Source organism: Alternaria incomplexa (assembly GCF_024043165.1).
Source record: "Alternaria incomplexa strain BMP 0042 chromosome Unknown scaffold_13, whole genome shotgun sequence".
NCBI classification, from domain to species: Eukaryota; Fungi; Ascomycota; class Dothideomycetes; order Pleosporales; family Pleosporaceae; genus Alternaria; species Alternaria incomplexa.
In genome coordinates, this window is record NW_026249862.1 from 717,154 (window position 1) to 733,906 (window position 16,753).

Below are 16,753 nucleotides of genomic sequence, written 5' to 3' on the forward strand. Positions count from 1 at the left end.
TTACATGCTTCTGATCTGCAACTCGCCGGAATGCGTCTAGCTCGAACGCCCCGTTCCAGGAATTAGCTCTAATGTGCTCAACCATGACTTCCTGTCCAGCCTGAAGATGCGCACAAAGCCAACAATCGCCACAGCGGCCAATAAGAATTACCTACAATGCAGACCGCGCCAATGGTGGATCTGTGTCCTTCAATAGAGCCTATGCATGCATGCGACCCGCGCAGCGCACGCTCCTTCTCTTGCTGACATGTGGTAAGCTGAGCATCCAGATGCGAAAAGTCAACCGCTCATTGAACGAAATTCAGAGGAAGATGTTGTCCAAAGATCCACGCCGTACAAAGAACAACGAGTCTTATGAGCCAAAGTCCATCTTGAGCGCGATCTTTGGCATGCCATCATCCTCCCTACTAACCTCCTGCCTTCTCTGCCCTTGCCCGCTCTTGAGCACTCCCTCCATGAAACTCCTCTGGTCGGCGTTTAGCCCAGTCACCATGCCCCTAAACGCCTGCTGATCCGCACTAGCGATCTCGAGTAAGCGCGCCGCAATTTCTTGGCTGGCCTTGGGTTCCTTCTGCGCCCGTGCCAACAGCGCAGGTATAATGATCTTGGTCGCGGTCTGGCGCTGTGACGTTTGTGGTAGTGTGGAGATGAATGTGACAAGAGTCTGTGCGAGCGTTGTGCGAGAATCGTCTAGACCCTCTACATCAGAGGGCGTTGCCAAGAAGGCGAGTGTTGGGGGAAGGATGAGTTTAGCAAGGCTCGTCTCAAGAGCGCCTTTCTTGGGTAGAAGCAACAGTGAGCGACAACAGCCTGCTGCTACCTTGCTCGTTGTAACCGTGCCGAGACAATCGAATAGGTCGTCAATAAAGCGCTTGACGAGCGGATCATCAGGAGAGAACGCAGAAGCGGCGGAGCTCAGCAAGATGGTAGTCGCAAGAACAGTGTTCTTCTCACATGCAAGAGCAGCATCAAACTCACGCTGCTGTGCGTGTCTGAGAATTGCGAGGAAGCGCGAAAGAGTTGCGCGGAGTTGCTTGCTTGTGTCATCCGTCCCTTCGGCATGCGGTGCAAGACTGGTGATGAAGCGCTTGAAGATCGGAAGTGCTTGAGGAATGACTGTGGTTTGGCATGCCCCAGTGCTTAGTATGGTCGCGAAAATGTGGAGGATGCAAGCGTGAAGATCAGCCTTGATGATCGATGGGAAGACTTGCGCTGCATCTACGAGCGCAGAGAGTGCCGTCGTCAGTAGGGCAACCGCCTCTTCGTTCATCTCGTGGCGCGCTGGGAGTAGAATTAGCGACTGATTATGGCGCGATACCGAAGCCAACATACCCTTAGCTGTGCTGTCTTCCAACCCAGGCACAAGTCCGGACAGGACTAGCACCATGATCTTGGTCAATTCGAATAGCTGATCAATGTCTTCGGAAAGATGCTCATCCGCGGCGGTAGTTCTATCAATGTCAGCAAGCTAATTGTAGAGCTTCAGGGTGTCCTTACCCTTGGTCTCTGCGTGCAGATGGATGGCCAAGACATAGGTTCCGTGTGATCTCGACTATGACAGTCTGTACCGTCAAGCCCTCAGTGAGCACGAGTCGATCCAGCATGTCCATCGTTTCGGAGAACACGACTTCTCGGTAGATTGCATGACCGGATACTGAGGGTCGCAGGATCTTCTTCAGGGCCTGCAATATCTCCAGTATTTGCTCTTTAGACGCTTGTAGATCACCTGGGCGACCTGCCAATGCCTCAAACGCGAGACCGAAGAGGACAAAGAAGAAAGCGACAGGCTCATCGCGGTAGTTGATGTGATCAGACTTCCCATTAGGGGTGGATTCTGACAATTCAGTCTTGCCATCTAAAGCGTCAAACACAAACTCGCTGTCTTCGTCAATGAGGCTGGCAATAGCATCTACAAGGTTGAGCCAGGTATCTTGGTAGAACTGCACTTGTTAGTATTGATCAAGGTTTTCGACGACCAACCATACCTTCAGAAGCGTCTCGCGGTTGAGCGCAGCATAGACTGTGTCTAGACTTCCAGATAGAGAGGCAGAACCCATGGAAGAAGAAATGTCGGGCTCGAACCTCAGACGGGCATACTCTCGGAGCGACGCTAACCAAAGAGGAGTCAACTTTGCGATGTGTGGCTTCAGTACATCCACCAAGTAGCTTTGCTCGGCACTCGCAATCTGCAGTTCTGCCCACGCTGAGAAGACTGCCATTTTGACCATGACTTGAGCGTTCGAGCTGAGTCCTTTGAGATCGCCGATTGCTGCGGTTTCGGATTCGCTGGAGAAGTTCTCAAGCGCTGAGACGAGCAACTTGAGGATACGACCCATTCGATCTACATCTGTAACGATTCCGGTAGCAATGAACGTGGCGCATACGTTGACAGCTTCAGCGGCGAGCTCAGGCGATGAATCTGCTGCAAACGCTGGGGTAAGAGCCGAACCGATTTGAGCTTGGTACTGCTCAAGCAAAGTGACTTCAGCGAAGTCGGGATCGGGTGTTTTGCCGAATAGCTTGAGCACTTGGTCGATAATCTTCAAGCCGCGAATCCTCAGTTGTACTACACCGGCGGTCGATGCAGAGAAAGCGATGCGCACAACATCAGCAACCCTCTGCTGTAAGGCCATGACACAGGGTGACTCCTCTCTGAATGTGGCCTCTTTGCTCACCATCGCGACAAGCTCGCTCAAGCAATCCATACCGAATGTTCGCACTTGCCACTTGAGTAGTTCCTGACTGACTTGAGCGCCATCTCCAGCCTCAGCCCCAGGCGCATTAGACGCTGATGCAAAGCCCGCGACTTCCTCGTCCTGCAAATCAGTCGCTCCCGCTTTTGGCTTCGATTCGATCTTGTCTTGCGTCTCGACCTTCTTCGTTTTAGTGAGTACTGAGTGACATCGCTGCACCCATGTCGCGGTGTCCGATAAGCCAGTTTGATGCAGCCAGTTGCGGATGATATTCCGCACTACTTCATGCTCAGAGTCACGATCGAGAACATGCCACAGCTGATCTTCCAGACCGGGATCGGCAGCGCGTATGACTTCCTCCGTGTTGCGCCTCATGAGGTTGTGTAACCCGTCGATAGCCATGTCTCGAATTTGTGTTGAGCTGCTTTCAACCGCCCGTTGCAATTGTTTCACATAGGCTGAGAACTCCATGTGGCCAGGCGCGTATAGCGAAATATGTTCCTGGCAACGCAGACTCTCGATGATGATCAGCTCATCCGCATCGCCCTGGAAGAGGCCTACAAGAGTCATGATCAGATCTCTTGCCTTTGCAACATCTTGCAGGTCCGGCCCAAGCACGTTGATCGTGCTGTCGACGCATCGTGCGATTACGGCGGGGGTAGGTATGTCGATCTCAATGTTCGAATATGCCGGAGACATCGATTCATCATTGTGTGTGTCGGCAGCATACAGTTGCGCTAGCATGCCGAGCGTACTGGTGACATAACTGGAGAAGGATAGACCGGCAGAGTCAGCAACCCTCGATAGACTGTCGATGGCCCAGAAGTGCACAACCGGATGGGGATCATTGCCGAGCGACATCAGTATTCCAAGTATATTCTTGAGATGAAAGCCAGCAGCCATACCACCGAGCTGAGAGTGTATACAGCCAAGCGCGACAGCATACCCAGAACGAGCATTGGGTTCCCGATTAGCGACGATCTGATCGACCAGGTAGTTTACCTCAGTGGTGGTGAGAGCGTTTCCAGAGCTGTTGCACAGACGACCCAAAGCTTCACTAGCAAGGTTGCGGATGAACGGGTCGGGAAGGACAACGAAAAGATGCAACAGATCCTGCATCACCTTTTCGACCGCCGGTCCTTTCAGACTTCCTGGAGCTGAGCGGGTCTCCTTGACTGCAACCTTCAGAGCAGATAGCACCGCATATGCAATGTTGACCATCATGGCCGTCTTTCTGTTAATATCGCGTTGCAGGCTACTCGCAGAAAGGAATGATGTCATCTGCTCCAAAATGCTTTCTTGGATCCTAGCAGTTTGGAGTGGTAGACATATCGCAAACAACTGAAGTGCCGAGTTGACGACTTCAGTTGCTGGTGGATCGGGAAGCTCATGGCTCTCGTCTGATGTTCTGATGTACAAGGATATCGAATCGTGTTCACGAGCACCACAGATGGGTGATAGAAGCTGGGCTGTGTTAATGATGCTCTTTCGGGATTCAGCGGATACATACCGTGCGGTCAATAATCGACTCAGGTCCATGCCTCGTGAGCCAGTGATGGTGGGTACCAGTCTCTTGCTCTCCAGGAAGAGGTGTGATGTCGAAACCACGCACCAGTCCAGTGACACCGAAGCCATGGTTGTCAGCCACCTCCCATATGCTTTCGAACGTTCCTGCAGCACTTGCGATTGCCGTACTAAATGAGCTTGTGGTATAGTTGTCCGGCTCTGCGAAGGATGCGATGGCGAAAGGTAACAAGTTTGTCTGGAGTAACACCTCATGGCTACTTGCTGGACTTAGCTCCACAAGTTTAGTGTAACATTGAAGCACTCTCCTCCGGACCATGAGATCAAAGTCGTGAAGTTGAAGTGCGGGTGACAGACGTTGAGACATATCATCCGTTGTCTTCTTAGCCGGTAGGGTATTCAGGAACATTGTTGTATTTTGCAGCATCGCTGCCAGTCTTTTCGTAACGTCAAGCGTTAAGATGCGGCTGTTGAACTCCAAGAAAGTCAAGATAGAGCCTAAAGCGCACTCCCGCACATGTGCTAGGAAGCAGAGTTCTAGGTAGTTCCTTTGTACCATGTTGTCTCTGTTTAGGGGTTTCGGAAGCGCATTCTTCCATAATAGGAGTAATTGGGAAAGGTGTATCTTGACAAAGTTGGGACCAAGAGTCATCAAGCCTCCGATCAGGATCCATGCAACTTGAATCTGGGTTGACCCAATCCTCAGATCTGAGTTGCTCGCCGACTTGAGGAGTGAAGTGGCTTGTTGGAGTACTCTCGAGTTTACATCTACGGACCCATGGAGTGGTTGAGACGTAGACGTGCTGAGAACAGCAGAAAGGCCGTTCGCGAGACCAACGCACTTTCTGGGTGATTGTCTCGGTCCAGCAAGAAGACCAAGCTCTCGGTTGACGCTGTTCATGCAGATCGTAACTGCTGGCAGTAACTGAAGTGGACACGCAAGTACAAAAGAGCGCAGACAGGCGGAAGCGGTCACCTGAACTGTGTAACTCGGATGCTGCAGGACCTGTAGGAGTGCATCCCGGCAAGAGTCCGCAATGACATTTGTAGCGGATCCCAAACTATTGAAGAGTGAGGACAGCGTACTCAGTGCCCCAATCAAAGTTTGCTTTGTTGGCTCTGGTCGTTCTTTCAGCGCCTGTGGGTAGTCTTTCAATATCTCGTTGACCAAGAACCTTGCGGCATTGAGCTGGCCAGATTCTCCAAGCATCTCGCGGCCAATGACTGTCTCCAGTATGACTGCAGCGAACTTCCTAGTGCTAAGTGTACGGTAGCGATTCTGTACAATGACATTGTTGCTGAGAATGTCCGTGAATAGGCTGCGCGCGATCTCTGGATATTTGGTCTCGACGATCTGCTCGCCCAGCCCCTTGATGGTCTTGATGTAGCACACGGCAATTCCAGCTCGTGCGCGATTGCCAGCCTGGGGTCGACAGTATTGTGTCGCAAGCAGTTTGAGAAGACTCGCGATGGTGAAGGAGAGTTGGTAAGCCGACTTCTTGGGTGCCGGAGACTCTGAGCGCTCCATAACCACATCATCACCGTCGTCGTCGCCCGGTTTTCTGTTCTTCTTTTTCTTCTGTGCGGTCGACGAACGGGTAATGCCAAGAATGGGGAGGTCAACTGGCGCGTTCTCAGAGTAGTTCTTCACCAACGCAGCGCTGATGCACGATGCAACCGCGCGTCTCACGGACGACGAGGGACTATCGATCGCCTTCCAAGCTACATTCTGCAATTTATCGAAGTCGTTCGAGTTGTCGAAGAAGGTCGTGTGCCGGAGTAGTTGCTCCAGACAGTAGAACACCGCTGTCTGAACAAGGTAGGATTTGTCGCTGCCAGCATTGCGCGCCTGCTTCCACGCGTCTCTCGCAATGAGTTCATCAGCGTGCGAGCTAACGCCTTTGAAGACCTTGCCCACAGCCTTGAATACTGCCGCTCGTAGTCCAGTGTAGTTCTGCGAGAACTTGATGAGTCCCAGCAGCGACTTGACAGCCAGTGGGGATAGCCCTATAGCGCTATCGCCTGCGGCCTCGAAGATGGCACCCAAGCAATGCACAGCCGCATGCTTCGTCCTAACATCCTTCTCGCTCTTTCCTGCCGCGTTGATTATGCCAACCGACTCATTGATAGACTCAAACAGCAGCTTCCTGTCTCCTTTTTCGAATATGCCCGCAATTGCTCGTCCCAAGTTGGTTCGGATCACTCGTGTGGGGGCGGGGGACGCGAGGTTGACGATCTGGAATATCTCCTTCTTGATGTATATCTGGTGGGCCGAGGCGCCGTCGCCATCTAGGGAGGCCACATGGCGGGCGAGATCGGAACTGAAAGTCAGCAAGTAGAGGTCTTGCTGTTCCGAAGGTAGCGCGTGGAGCTTCTTGATGTCGAGTTCAGGGTTGGAGGGGCCTTTGTCTGCCGCTGGCTCGTCTGCTGCCATGGCTGGTGAGGGGATCGCGTGGCGTCGGTCTCGTTATCGCAGTTATCGCATCCGGCTGCTGATGTCGTAGCGAGTCTTGACGTGACGGATGTCCAGTGTGGAGATGTCGGTGGATGCATGTGGGAGTTGCGGACCCCCGTCTTGGCAGGCACGCATCTCCAACTTTTGTACTACTACAAGTCAACAACCAATATCTGCCTCCATGTCTGTCCCGTTACGACGCGCAGTGCTGTCTGCGTTTTACAAGGAGAATGCGACATGCTGCTCCTGCAGATATGTTTCTCGTCCGAGACAGTGGCGCATGCAAGAGCAGGTGCGATGCTTGAGCACCACCCCAAATCTACAATCAGGCCACTCGTACGTCGCCTTCACAATCCAATGGCACACGGCTAACCTACCACAGCAAGTGGTCTTCCATCAAACATGACAAAGCCAAGAATGACGCAGGCAAGTCCAAGCAACGGTCTATCATGACCCGCGACATCACCAACGCCGTCAAGCTCGGTGGCCCGAATCCCGACATGAACCCCCGCCTCTCCCTCGCAATCTCGACCGCAAAGAAGTCCGCCGTGCCCAAAGCCTCTATCGAAGCCGCCATAGCCCGCGGACAAGGACTCTCCGCATCGGGTGCTGCCCTTGAATCACTTTTACTCGAAGCCATCCTGCCGCCCTCCGTCGCCACAATAATAGAATGTCAAACGGACAACAAGTTGCGCACCCTAGCCGACATACGACTACTCATAAAAGAGGCAGGCGGCAGCATCTCCACCGTAGCGTTCATGTTTGAAAAGAAGGGACGGATAATAATACGGAAGAAAGATGGTGTAGGCGTAGACGAGGTGCTAGAGCCAGCCCTTGAAGCCGGCGTGCTGGATGTAGACGAAGATGCCGAGGGAAGAGTCATGTTATACACCGAGCCTGCGTTGACGAACAAAACGGCGGAGAGACTGGCGAAGGAGCTAGATGTAGAAATTGAGGAGAGCGAGATCATCTATGATCCTAACGAAGATACCAAGGTGCCTCTGGAGGACGAGGGCGCGGCCAGAGAGTTGGGCAGCTTCTTGGATGAGCTGCAGGAAGTGCAGGGTGTACAAGGGGTGTATATGAACTGGACCAAGGGAAGCATAGGAGATGATGTCTGGGATGAGATAAGAGGCAAGGTCACTGCGTGATCTGTCTCTGACTCTCCAGCCTGGTGTACATTTTGTAGTATACAGTATTGTACAATAACGCCAATAGCGGCGCAGAACGAGCTGTGTCTTCGCGCTTGGTATCTCTCAGCAAATATCCACCACCTCAGATCGTGACTTCTCGTTCGCTCGTGTTCGTGGCTCGGTGCCTGTCATAGGGTGTTGTTCGTGTGCATCCAGCATGCTGTCCCGACCTCTCTACTCCTCCCTGCCGGTGCCCAGTTCCCTCAACCTCTCTTGCTCCTCTCTCCTCCTCTTGTTCTCGAGATTCCTCTGCTTCAACCTCTCCAATTCCTTTGCAATCTCGTCTCTGTCGTACGGGATCTTGTGCGTTTGGCCGGGCTTGGGCCAGAAATCGGGAACGGTGAATTTGCCGTCGAGGTTCGTGCCGAAGTAGTACATGATGCTGATTGGGAAGAGAATGTACATCCCGAACTGGAACGTCTGGTCAGTGTATGTTCAAGAGTATTAGGCTCGATTTGGTTGGAGTGCAGGCGGAGTGCAAGTGGAATTATTGGTGTGGTCGCTTTGGGCTTCAAAGCGCGAGGCGCTGTAGAGATCTTATCTACGTACCTTGAACACTTCGAGGTTGGGGCCACCCATCTTTGCGGTTGGTAGTCGACGTCGTATGGTATTTGCGGCGCACTCCGGAGACTTTCGCGCTTGAGTGGAGTGATGATGGAGTCGAAGTTTCGCACATCTGATCGGTGATGGTTCGGAGATAAGAGGTTAGATCTAATCTTCAGCCTTACCTCCGCGCGTTTCCCCACTTCCAAGCTGGGGAAGCCGTAACCTTCACATGTGCCTGCAACCTGGGATCCTGCGAACCAGACCTAACCTCAAGCTGTTCCCATATCAAAGCTGAATCTCTACATCCATCGACCAGGAAGATCAACTGCTACAGTCCATCCTTCCATTCTGTCGCGCTCGGGTGTCTCAACAATGTCTATCCCGTCTCCGCATTCTAGCCTCGGCTCACTGACATCGCAACTAAGAATCTCCCAAGCATTGCAACTAACATAACCAACCTCTCACCCAAGAACACGTTCAGCTTAAACACTATAACCAACATCTCAGCTCTCCAACATACAAAACACCACCCACCATGTCCGACCCAAACTCCCCCATCCTCACCACCTACACCAACAAAACCGCCATAATAACCCTCAACGTACCCAAAAAGCTAAACGCCCTCGACGCAGACACCTACTACCTCCTCGCGCGCGCCATGAACGAAGTCGCCGCCCGCGACGACATCTACATCACCATCCTCACGGGCCGGGGCCGTTTCTTCAGCGCAGGCGCAGACGTAACATTTGGCTCTACAACCGACAGCAGCGCCATCGACAAGCGGCACCAGTACCTAAAGTCCTTTGTATCCAACAACTTGCACATCACACATGCGTTTTACACGCATCCTAAGATACTCATCACGGCGCTGAATGGACCGGCGGTGGGACTGTCAGCGGCGTTGATCGCGTTTAGCGATTTCGTGTATGCGGCGCCGCATGCGTTTTTGCTTACGCCGTTTAGCTCGCTCGGGCTTGTTGCTGAAGGGAATGCGAGTATTGGGTTTGTGAGGAGGTTGGGTATTTCGAAGGCGAATGAGGCGCTTATCATGTCGAAACGCATCACATGTGACGAGTTGGTAGCGACGGGCTTCGTCAATAAGGTCATCAACGCTGGCGTCGATGTCAAGGATGAGAGCTACAGTGACAAGTTCCTGGGTGAGGTCAGGAAGGAAGTTGAGGAGAGACTGGGTGATCATCTCAACAGTGAGAGTTTGGTGCTGATCAAAGAATTGATTCAGAAGCCGTATCGGGAGGCGTTGGATCGGCAGGGCGTGGAGGAGGTGATGGGGGGATTGCAGAGGTTTTTGAAGGGCGTGCCGCAGAAGGAGTTTGCGAGGTTGGCGAGTGGAGAGAAGAAGCATAAGTTGTAGGGCTGGTGAGGCAGTATTGGTAAGAAAAGGGAGATTTACAGAGCGCACTTGTCACGGAAGAATGTTTGGCAGTTGTAGAGTAGCGGAGCGATGGAGACGTCTTCATCGTCATGCTATAGTCTCTAGCCCAATGACACACCCTCCGTAGCCAACAGCTCTCCACCCAGTGCATCCCCTTGAGTAGGACTCGCAACATCCACCACCGGCCTACTTGCCGTCGTCGTGCTATCCGCCAAATTCTCCAGTGGACTCGGTCGATGCGGCGGCGGTCTGTTCCTCTTCTCCTCCTGCAGCTGGTGCTGCACATAGCTCGTGTACCGTAGCGCAACAAAGAGCATAAACGCACTGACACCGACTGTGATGGCTGCGCGGCGGGTAAGCACCCATCGGACGCCTTCGACCTCGGATCGCGCGTCAGAGTTGAGCGCGACGGTGATTTTGTAGTTGAGTTCTTGGATCTAGAGAACATTCCTGTTAGTAGGTTGCGCCGAAGAGAAAATGGGATGATCATACCTTGGTCTCCATAACCCTCTGTTCCTGCCTGACAGCCATCTTCCTGTCGTCGAAAAGCCCCTTAAGCTCGTCTCTGAGATGAGTCGTCTCCTGTCCTAATCTCTGCCCTAGAATATCGACCTCGTGTTGCAATTGCCCCCTTTCCGTGCGCATCCTCTCCATCTCGCCTTTCTTCGCGTTGCCTATCTCCGTCTTCAGTTCGCTGCATGCGGCCCGGAAGAGGTATGTTTCGTTTTCCACATTGCTCTTGCTGACGAGCTCCTTACGCGCCAACTCCATGTTGTCCAAGAGGGTCTGTCGCACAGCTTTCATTATGGTAATGGACTGCTCGGGGGTGTATGAGGATTGCGAGAGCTTGCGCACGAGACCGTAGGTATCGAAATGGTGGACATATGGCGGTGTCTTCAGGTGCGGTGCCTTATGCGACTCTTCTTCAGCGGCGGTGGGAATGTGCAGAACGCTGTCGACGGGTTTCGTATCGCTCTTCTTGGGAGGGTCAGGCGCCGGCGTTGTTTGTGGGGCAGTTTCTTCTGTTGCGCTTGCTTGAGTAGGCGTGTTTGGACTTGTTGTTGCTGTTGGCGCATCTTCCTCTACTTCTTCGTGTTCGTGAACGGGGTCTTGCGGGGGTTTCTCGTTGGTGACAGGCTCCTTTTCTTGAGGCTCTTTCGGGGGCTCTTGGTCCAATGCTGGAGCTGCGTGCTCATATGCTTTCCCATATCGTTGTGTGCTCGGTGGCTCCGATCGGCGGGGCGAAGTTGTGAAATGACGACGTGCTTGTCGCGTGCGGGAAACTGATGGCGATGCACGCTCTTTTGTTATCGACGCGCCTACTCGTGACGATGTGGTCGGCTGAAACAGCATAGGCCATAGGAACGGCAGTCTTGGAGCAGCCATGTTGTCGTGTCGTGGAAGTTGCGAAGTTCGAGCTCGAGGTGGAATCCTCAGATGCGACTTCGGGTAGTATAGGCCTTGGCGGGGGATCTGCCATCCTGAAGTGGATATCCATGCCGAAGCACCACATTTCGACATCGGAGGAAAGGCATCATCTCAAACTTGTTCTGTCATACAAAGCTGCACGATCCTGTTGAGACTGCAAAGATGTATATTGCGATCTTTTGAGGTATTCTAGACACGTAACTCATGATTTTAATTTCTGTAACTCATAACCGAAACATCGGTCGTCTTTCGTCATATACAATATAGTAAAGGCAATCAGAACTTTTTGATCTAGGCCTGTGCCTCACCAGCAACTCCGCGCAATGCTAGTACTCAATCTCCTTCTCATGATACCGTAAAATCAACAAACTTTTGTGAGGTCATAAAACCCCTGGGTATATGTATATGTGTAAGACTTGTCGCAACACCGGGAACAAACAACTTTTGGTCTACAAAATCAAACGTCGTGCGAAGAGCTACTGATGGAACTGCGACTAGTCCCATCGGTGATATGCGTCGCGATACTCATGCGCTGGAATGGCGAAATTTGGTTTTGTTCGCGAGACGGGGGACTTGACAACCCCTGACTGCCTGCAGGCGACGAAGGTGGTGGGTGGCTTGGTAGAGCATCATTCGCGCCATAGCGTTCTCGGAGACGCTTAATTTCGCGAAGTCGGTTACGCCAGGACGATATGGAATCACCACCTTCGCGGATGTACCAAACGCTGGCAAAGACAACGGCGTTAATAGCCATGAGGCGGCAGTAGTCCGCCAGATACTTTCCGCAAAGAATCTTGGTTTCGACGGCAGGAGATATGTCTGGGAACCCTGGCTTTGAGATGGTCTGGATCTTGTAGTAGCGATTCCTGCCGTCGGGATCTGCATCCAGTCGACGGTCGACAAAGCTGGCCCTTGACTCTGGAGAAATGACAATATGTACATAATTGAAGGCCGACGGGAACGTGTCGAAGTTGTAAGGTAAGCCAGAGTCGTTGAAGATAATATTGACAAAGTCGTTGCCGATGTGTCGCTTTTTGTTTGGATACGTCATGTCGTCGTCGGGGTTGGTTGGCATCATTGTAGGAATGTGGAAGACAAGCTCCATGCAGCGGTCCCGCCAAGCATAGGTGAACTCGCCGTCCCTGTCTTCGCGTGTGTCGAGACCACCAGTATTGAACTTCGCCCCCTTCAGACGGCATAATGTACCTAGGTCACTAAGGAAAGCAGTATATGCTGGGGATCCCATATCGTTCATGAAAATGTCTCTCTCGTTCGTCTGGCCCTCGCCGATGTAGATGACACCTATTTTGTAGTTGTCTACCGTTGCGATCCGGTCGAATACAGTAATAGCACGGCGTGTCGGCTCGTCATCGGGTAACGGAATAGGTGGATTGCTCAGGTCGAGTGGGGCGTAAAATGACTGGAAGATATCGTCTGGCAGAATGCCGACATATGTGTTGGAGTAGAATGCTTGGGAAGCAAGGCCGATGGTGATCGGAACTTGATGTCGTGGTGGCGACGTGATCAAGGGCCGTACTTTGATAAAGCGGGTACCGCACTGCCAAAAGTTAGTAGATGTACTGACAACACACAAGCAGAAAGACTTACCGGCCGGCGTGTCGTGACAACAGAGGCACCCGTTCTTGCAGCGGTCTCTATTGTCACAAGAGCATTACCAACGATCCATGTCTTCTTCCAGACTTCTCCATCGCCAGGCTTGAAGGAACTTTCCTCGCGTGTTGTTTCATCGCGATCTGTATATGCTACCATGTTCATAATGTCCAGAATGACCTGTCCTTGCTCCTCCATAATTTGCCGTCCGGAGCTGTCGGTATAGTGTAGATTCTTTGTGATCCATGGTATCTGCTTTGGGCGGTCCTCCATCTTCAACGCCATGAACCAAAATGTGATGACGTAATACGCGAGGGAATATAGATACTGAGGTAGATCGTCCTCGACGCTTCTTGGCTTGTTGGCCCCAAGATCGGGCGATGCCGCAAAGTCTCTTGATGCGCCGCTGTGTCGCAATGTCCGATGCCCGCTTTGTAGCGAATGCCCGTTCGCTGTCCGGTCACGCTGGTCGCGTATGTGTTGTAAGTACCGGAAGCATACACCGAAAACTAGCTTGAACTCGTCTTCGCGGAAGTTCTTGAAAAGTTCTGGAAGACGAGCCAAGGAGGTGAGGAATTCCAATATGTGTATCGCTGTAGCTGGCTTCGTGATGATTTGCGACATTTTCTGGACGATGCTATCGAGTGACTTGCTGACCGACAGTGGTATTTCGAAACAGCAGACTGAAAGTGCGTGGATGCACCATTTTGACGTTCTGTCCCACTGCACGATCCCTTGTAGGAAGGCCTTCACAAGATCATCTTCCTCGCTCTTTTCGAAGTACTCGTGGTAGCTGATGATGATTGTTAATATATGAAATAGGCAGACGGCAACATCAGCCTTTTTCAGGAGCGTGTGCGGCGGTGGTTCGTGGAAGCTTGCATTCCGTACTTGTTCGCAGAGAACATTTCGTAACATTTTGAGCTGGGCGACACAACTGCGGACCAACGCTTGGTTGGAGAGCTGAGGCCCAAGATGAACGAGTACGTAGCTATAAATCTCCCAATCGGGTGGTCTCTGTAGGAGTGAAATGATCAACTCCAGCCACAATGTGACTTCCATGTCCAGGATATCATCGCTGAGAGGGTATTTCTCCGCATCAATATGGGAGAAGACGACGCGACTAGATTCAGATGGCGGTTCCTCGGGAAGTCCTTTGGGGCCAGGGTACATCCACAAAGGAGGTATCGGCTTTGATACGCGGCCCGCGGGGGCATTCGAGCGGCCGGTGTGGCGATTGAGAGAAGAACGAGGACTTGAACCAGAGGTTTTGCGTTGGTCCCGCCACGAAGAATTGTCTTCTGATCTGTTGTGATCGGATGTTGGACCATCTTCAAATTTTTCTGGCGCAATAGCTGTTTCCTCTGTACGGCAGAGCTCTGCGGCAATCCGCTGACCTTCCGATGAAGAGCTAACTATCAAAGCATGGCGAGCGTCGGCGCGCAAACGAAAGAGTAACTTGAGAGCTGTAAGGCGTGCATCATGCGCGTATGCATCTCTTCCAGCAATCTGTCTTAGGAGCTCGTAAAGGATGCGTGTCTTTTGGGCCGAATGTGTCACGCTCCGAGTGAAAAGCCGTACATAGGCAGTGGCGATGACGTTACAAGGGGAGCATCCATCTTCTTTGAACAGAAATTGGTGAGACTGCCATGACGGTAGCGAAGGTGTAGATGCAGTCCGTAGGCGGTCCAGACGCCGCTGCAAGACTTGAACAATCTCGGAGAACCGGGCGGTCGATTCTCGATCAGCTACGTACACCGCGAAATCTACTAGTTCCTGCAGAACCTCAATGTCATCTTCCATTTCAATCCGGTCCAAAAGGAGTTCTTCTGACTGCGATACTGTTTCGCTGGAACACAGCATCTCGACGGCCTGGTTAGTTTCCCGTAATGATCGGAGCACAAGCAGTCGGAGCGAGCGTGGCCGTGTGGTGTCGTTGAAGATGCCAGCGACCAGTCGATGGCAGAGGTCAAACCAGCCGGCATGGGAAGGATTGAGGTAGCGTCCGGTTACAAAGTACTCTATCACTCGCTCCGCGGTCGCGTCGCTTACGCGGTGTGAAAGGTGCAAGAAAAGCTCCATGACACTCTCGCGTTGGATGAAGTCAAGTGCGTCGCTGATGTGGTCTAGTTTGACAAGAACCTGAAAGATACCGTCCTCTGGATCACGTCGGAAGAGCTCCTGGTGGGATGTTGCATCTGTTTCAAAGAACCCGGAGACATCGTTGGCATGCTCTGGTCCGCCTAGAATTCGTCAGTAAGGGGTATCCTGTGATTGAGTGTACACGTACCAGCATTGGACAGACTGTCTGCATGAGGTGATATTTGTCTTTCAAGGACGTCCTTCTTCGCACTGCTTGCATGATCTGTTGATCTGGATGCTCTGGCGCTGACACGCTCGTCGTCACGCTCGGCGCACACACGTATGACCTGCAGCATGTCCCCCAAGTCACTTTCAGCAAGCAAAAGATCTCTCATGCCTTCTTGAGCCAGAACCGCATCTATCAGACTTATGATTATCTGCTCTTGGTCGGTGCCAGGTGTCCTGATTGACGCTTTCAGGGCTGGGAAGAGCAAAGACATGGGGACCTTGGGCAGCTCGTTGCGACCATCTTCCAGAAGCAGAAGGCGCAACACCAGAGTAGTGCCCCTGTACATGCTGTCTAGCTTCTTCTTGAGACTCTCGTTTTCCAGAGTCTCCCGGGATGGGCCATCTAAAAGCAGATGCAGCAATTCAGAAATGGCAGCTTGTCCGACATGGGACTTGAACAGGTTGCTCAGCGTATTCCAGGCTTGATCCTGGAGATCGGTGATCCTCTTATGGATTTCACACAGAACTTCGAGACAGGGTCGCAGGGATTGCTTGGGTATGTGCACATAGGTGATGATTGTATCGAACAGCTTGACGCCACATTCGACATCGGGTCGATGCGTCGTGGCCCTGCAGATGGAGACGGTCCGTCGTACCAGGAGGTCCAGATCGTCGTCGGTGAAGACTTTGGCATTGAACTTGCAGATATCCGTGGCAAATTGGAAGGCGCGAAACATGTTGGCGACTTCTGGAGGAGGATTGGCAGCACTCCTCTTACCGTTGGACTTGCCCCTCAGGCCGCGGAAGGCATCGCAACTGGCCTGGAAGCAGCTATCGAGGGAAGTGAGGATGAAGGAGACCATGCCCGACTCGCAGGAATCAATGTTGCGCCCATCGTTGGTGAGGGTGGCGATGACATCGAGTCTTCTATCGAAATAGCGATCGTTCTTGCGCAGACAAGCGGCGTCGAAAAAGAGAGTGCGCTCGATGCTCGCCAGGTCGGAAAGCGATGCGCAGCTCTTGAGAAGCTTGTACCCCGCCTCTGCGACATCGTCTGGCTGCTCGGGAAGGAGCAAGTCGCTCGCGACCGACCACAAGGCCAGTATGTTCTGCACCGGATACGCCTCGAGAATGTCGCATATCTTGTCCACGGCCACGACGCGCTCGGCGAATGGGCGATTGCGCTGCAGCTGGTCTATCAGGTCGTGCAGCTCGGGAGGGCCGCCCGTCACAGGCTTGCCCGTCCGCTGGCCTGTGACCTGGCTGATGCGCTGAAGGGTACCGTCGGCTGAGTGCGGGCTAGGGATGGAGCCGGGACGGATGGTGCCCAGCGAAGGTGTGCGCGCAGGCGTGCTGGTGGCGGACGAGATTGAGGGCGGCGGCGTCGGGCTCTTCAGACGGCCGCCGGTCAGAGAGCGGAAGGCCGTGAAGAGCGCCTGGGTGGAGGAGCGGCGGTCGGGCGTGTGGGGGACATGGTCGGCCGGCGGAGACATGCGTCGGTCGCGGCGGCGCAGATGGGGTTTGCCTGGTGGAGAGTGCGAAGGCTCGACGACTACGGCGGAGAGGGCCCAAGAGGATGTCTATGAGAGGAACGCAGGCG

General features: G+C 53.0%; 6 protein-coding genes across 6 annotated transcripts; 2 read left to right on the forward strand and 4 right to left on the reverse strand.

Annotated features, from left to right (window-relative positions):
• Window positions 1-352: 352 nt before the first annotated feature.
• On the reverse strand, window positions 353-6,651 carry J4E90_008561 (uncharacterized protein; the record flags this gene model as incomplete). Its single annotated transcript, XM_051438084.1, has 5 exons — window positions 353-1,281; window positions 1,333-1,451; window positions 1,498-1,940; window positions 1,986-4,157; window positions 4,204-6,651. 5 exons carry the CDS (start codon window positions 6,649-6,651, stop codon window positions 353-355), a joined length of 6,111 nt encoding a protein of 2,036 aa, XP_051288083.1.
• A 301-nt stretch (window positions 6,652-6,952) lies between these two features.
• On the forward strand, window positions 6,953-7,823 carry J4E90_008562 (uncharacterized protein; the record flags this gene model as incomplete). Its single annotated transcript, XM_051438085.1, has 2 exons — window positions 6,953-7,008; window positions 7,055-7,823. 2 exons carry the CDS (start codon window positions 6,953-6,955, stop codon window positions 7,821-7,823), a joined length of 825 nt encoding a protein of 274 aa, XP_051288084.1.
• Window positions 7,824-8,039: 216 nt separating this feature from the next.
• Window positions 8,040-8,444, reverse strand: J4E90_008563 (uncharacterized protein; the record flags this gene model as incomplete). Its single annotated transcript, XM_051438086.1, has 2 exons — window positions 8,040-8,276; window positions 8,415-8,444. The coding sequence occupies 2 exons, from the start codon at window positions 8,442-8,444 to the stop codon at window positions 8,040-8,042; spliced, it is 267 nt and encodes an 88-aa protein (XP_051288085.1).
• Window positions 8,445-8,946: 502 nt separating this feature from the next.
• J4E90_008564 (uncharacterized protein) lies at window positions 8,947-9,783 on the forward strand (the record flags this gene model as incomplete). The annotated part of the gene is made up of 1 exon (XM_051438087.1): window positions 8,947-9,783. The coding sequence occupies one exon, from the start codon at window positions 8,947-8,949 to the stop codon at window positions 9,781-9,783; it is 837 nt and encodes a 278-aa protein (XP_051288086.1).
• Window positions 9,784-9,905: 122 nt separating this feature from the next.
• On the reverse strand, window positions 9,906-11,190 carry J4E90_008565 (uncharacterized protein; the record flags this gene model as incomplete). Its single annotated transcript, XM_051438088.1, has 2 exons — window positions 9,906-10,241; window positions 10,297-11,190. 2 exons carry the CDS (start codon window positions 11,188-11,190, stop codon window positions 9,906-9,908), a joined length of 1,230 nt encoding a protein of 409 aa, XP_051288087.1.
• Window positions 11,191-11,689: 499 nt separating this feature from the next.
• Window positions 11,690-16,646, reverse strand: J4E90_008566 (uncharacterized protein; the record flags this gene model as incomplete). Its single annotated transcript, XM_051438089.1, has 3 exons — window positions 11,690-12,790; window positions 12,841-15,086; window positions 15,134-16,646. 3 exons carry the CDS (start codon window positions 16,644-16,646, stop codon window positions 11,690-11,692), a joined length of 4,860 nt encoding a protein of 1,619 aa, XP_051288088.1.
• Between the last annotated feature and the right edge of the window lie 107 nt (window positions 16,647-16,753).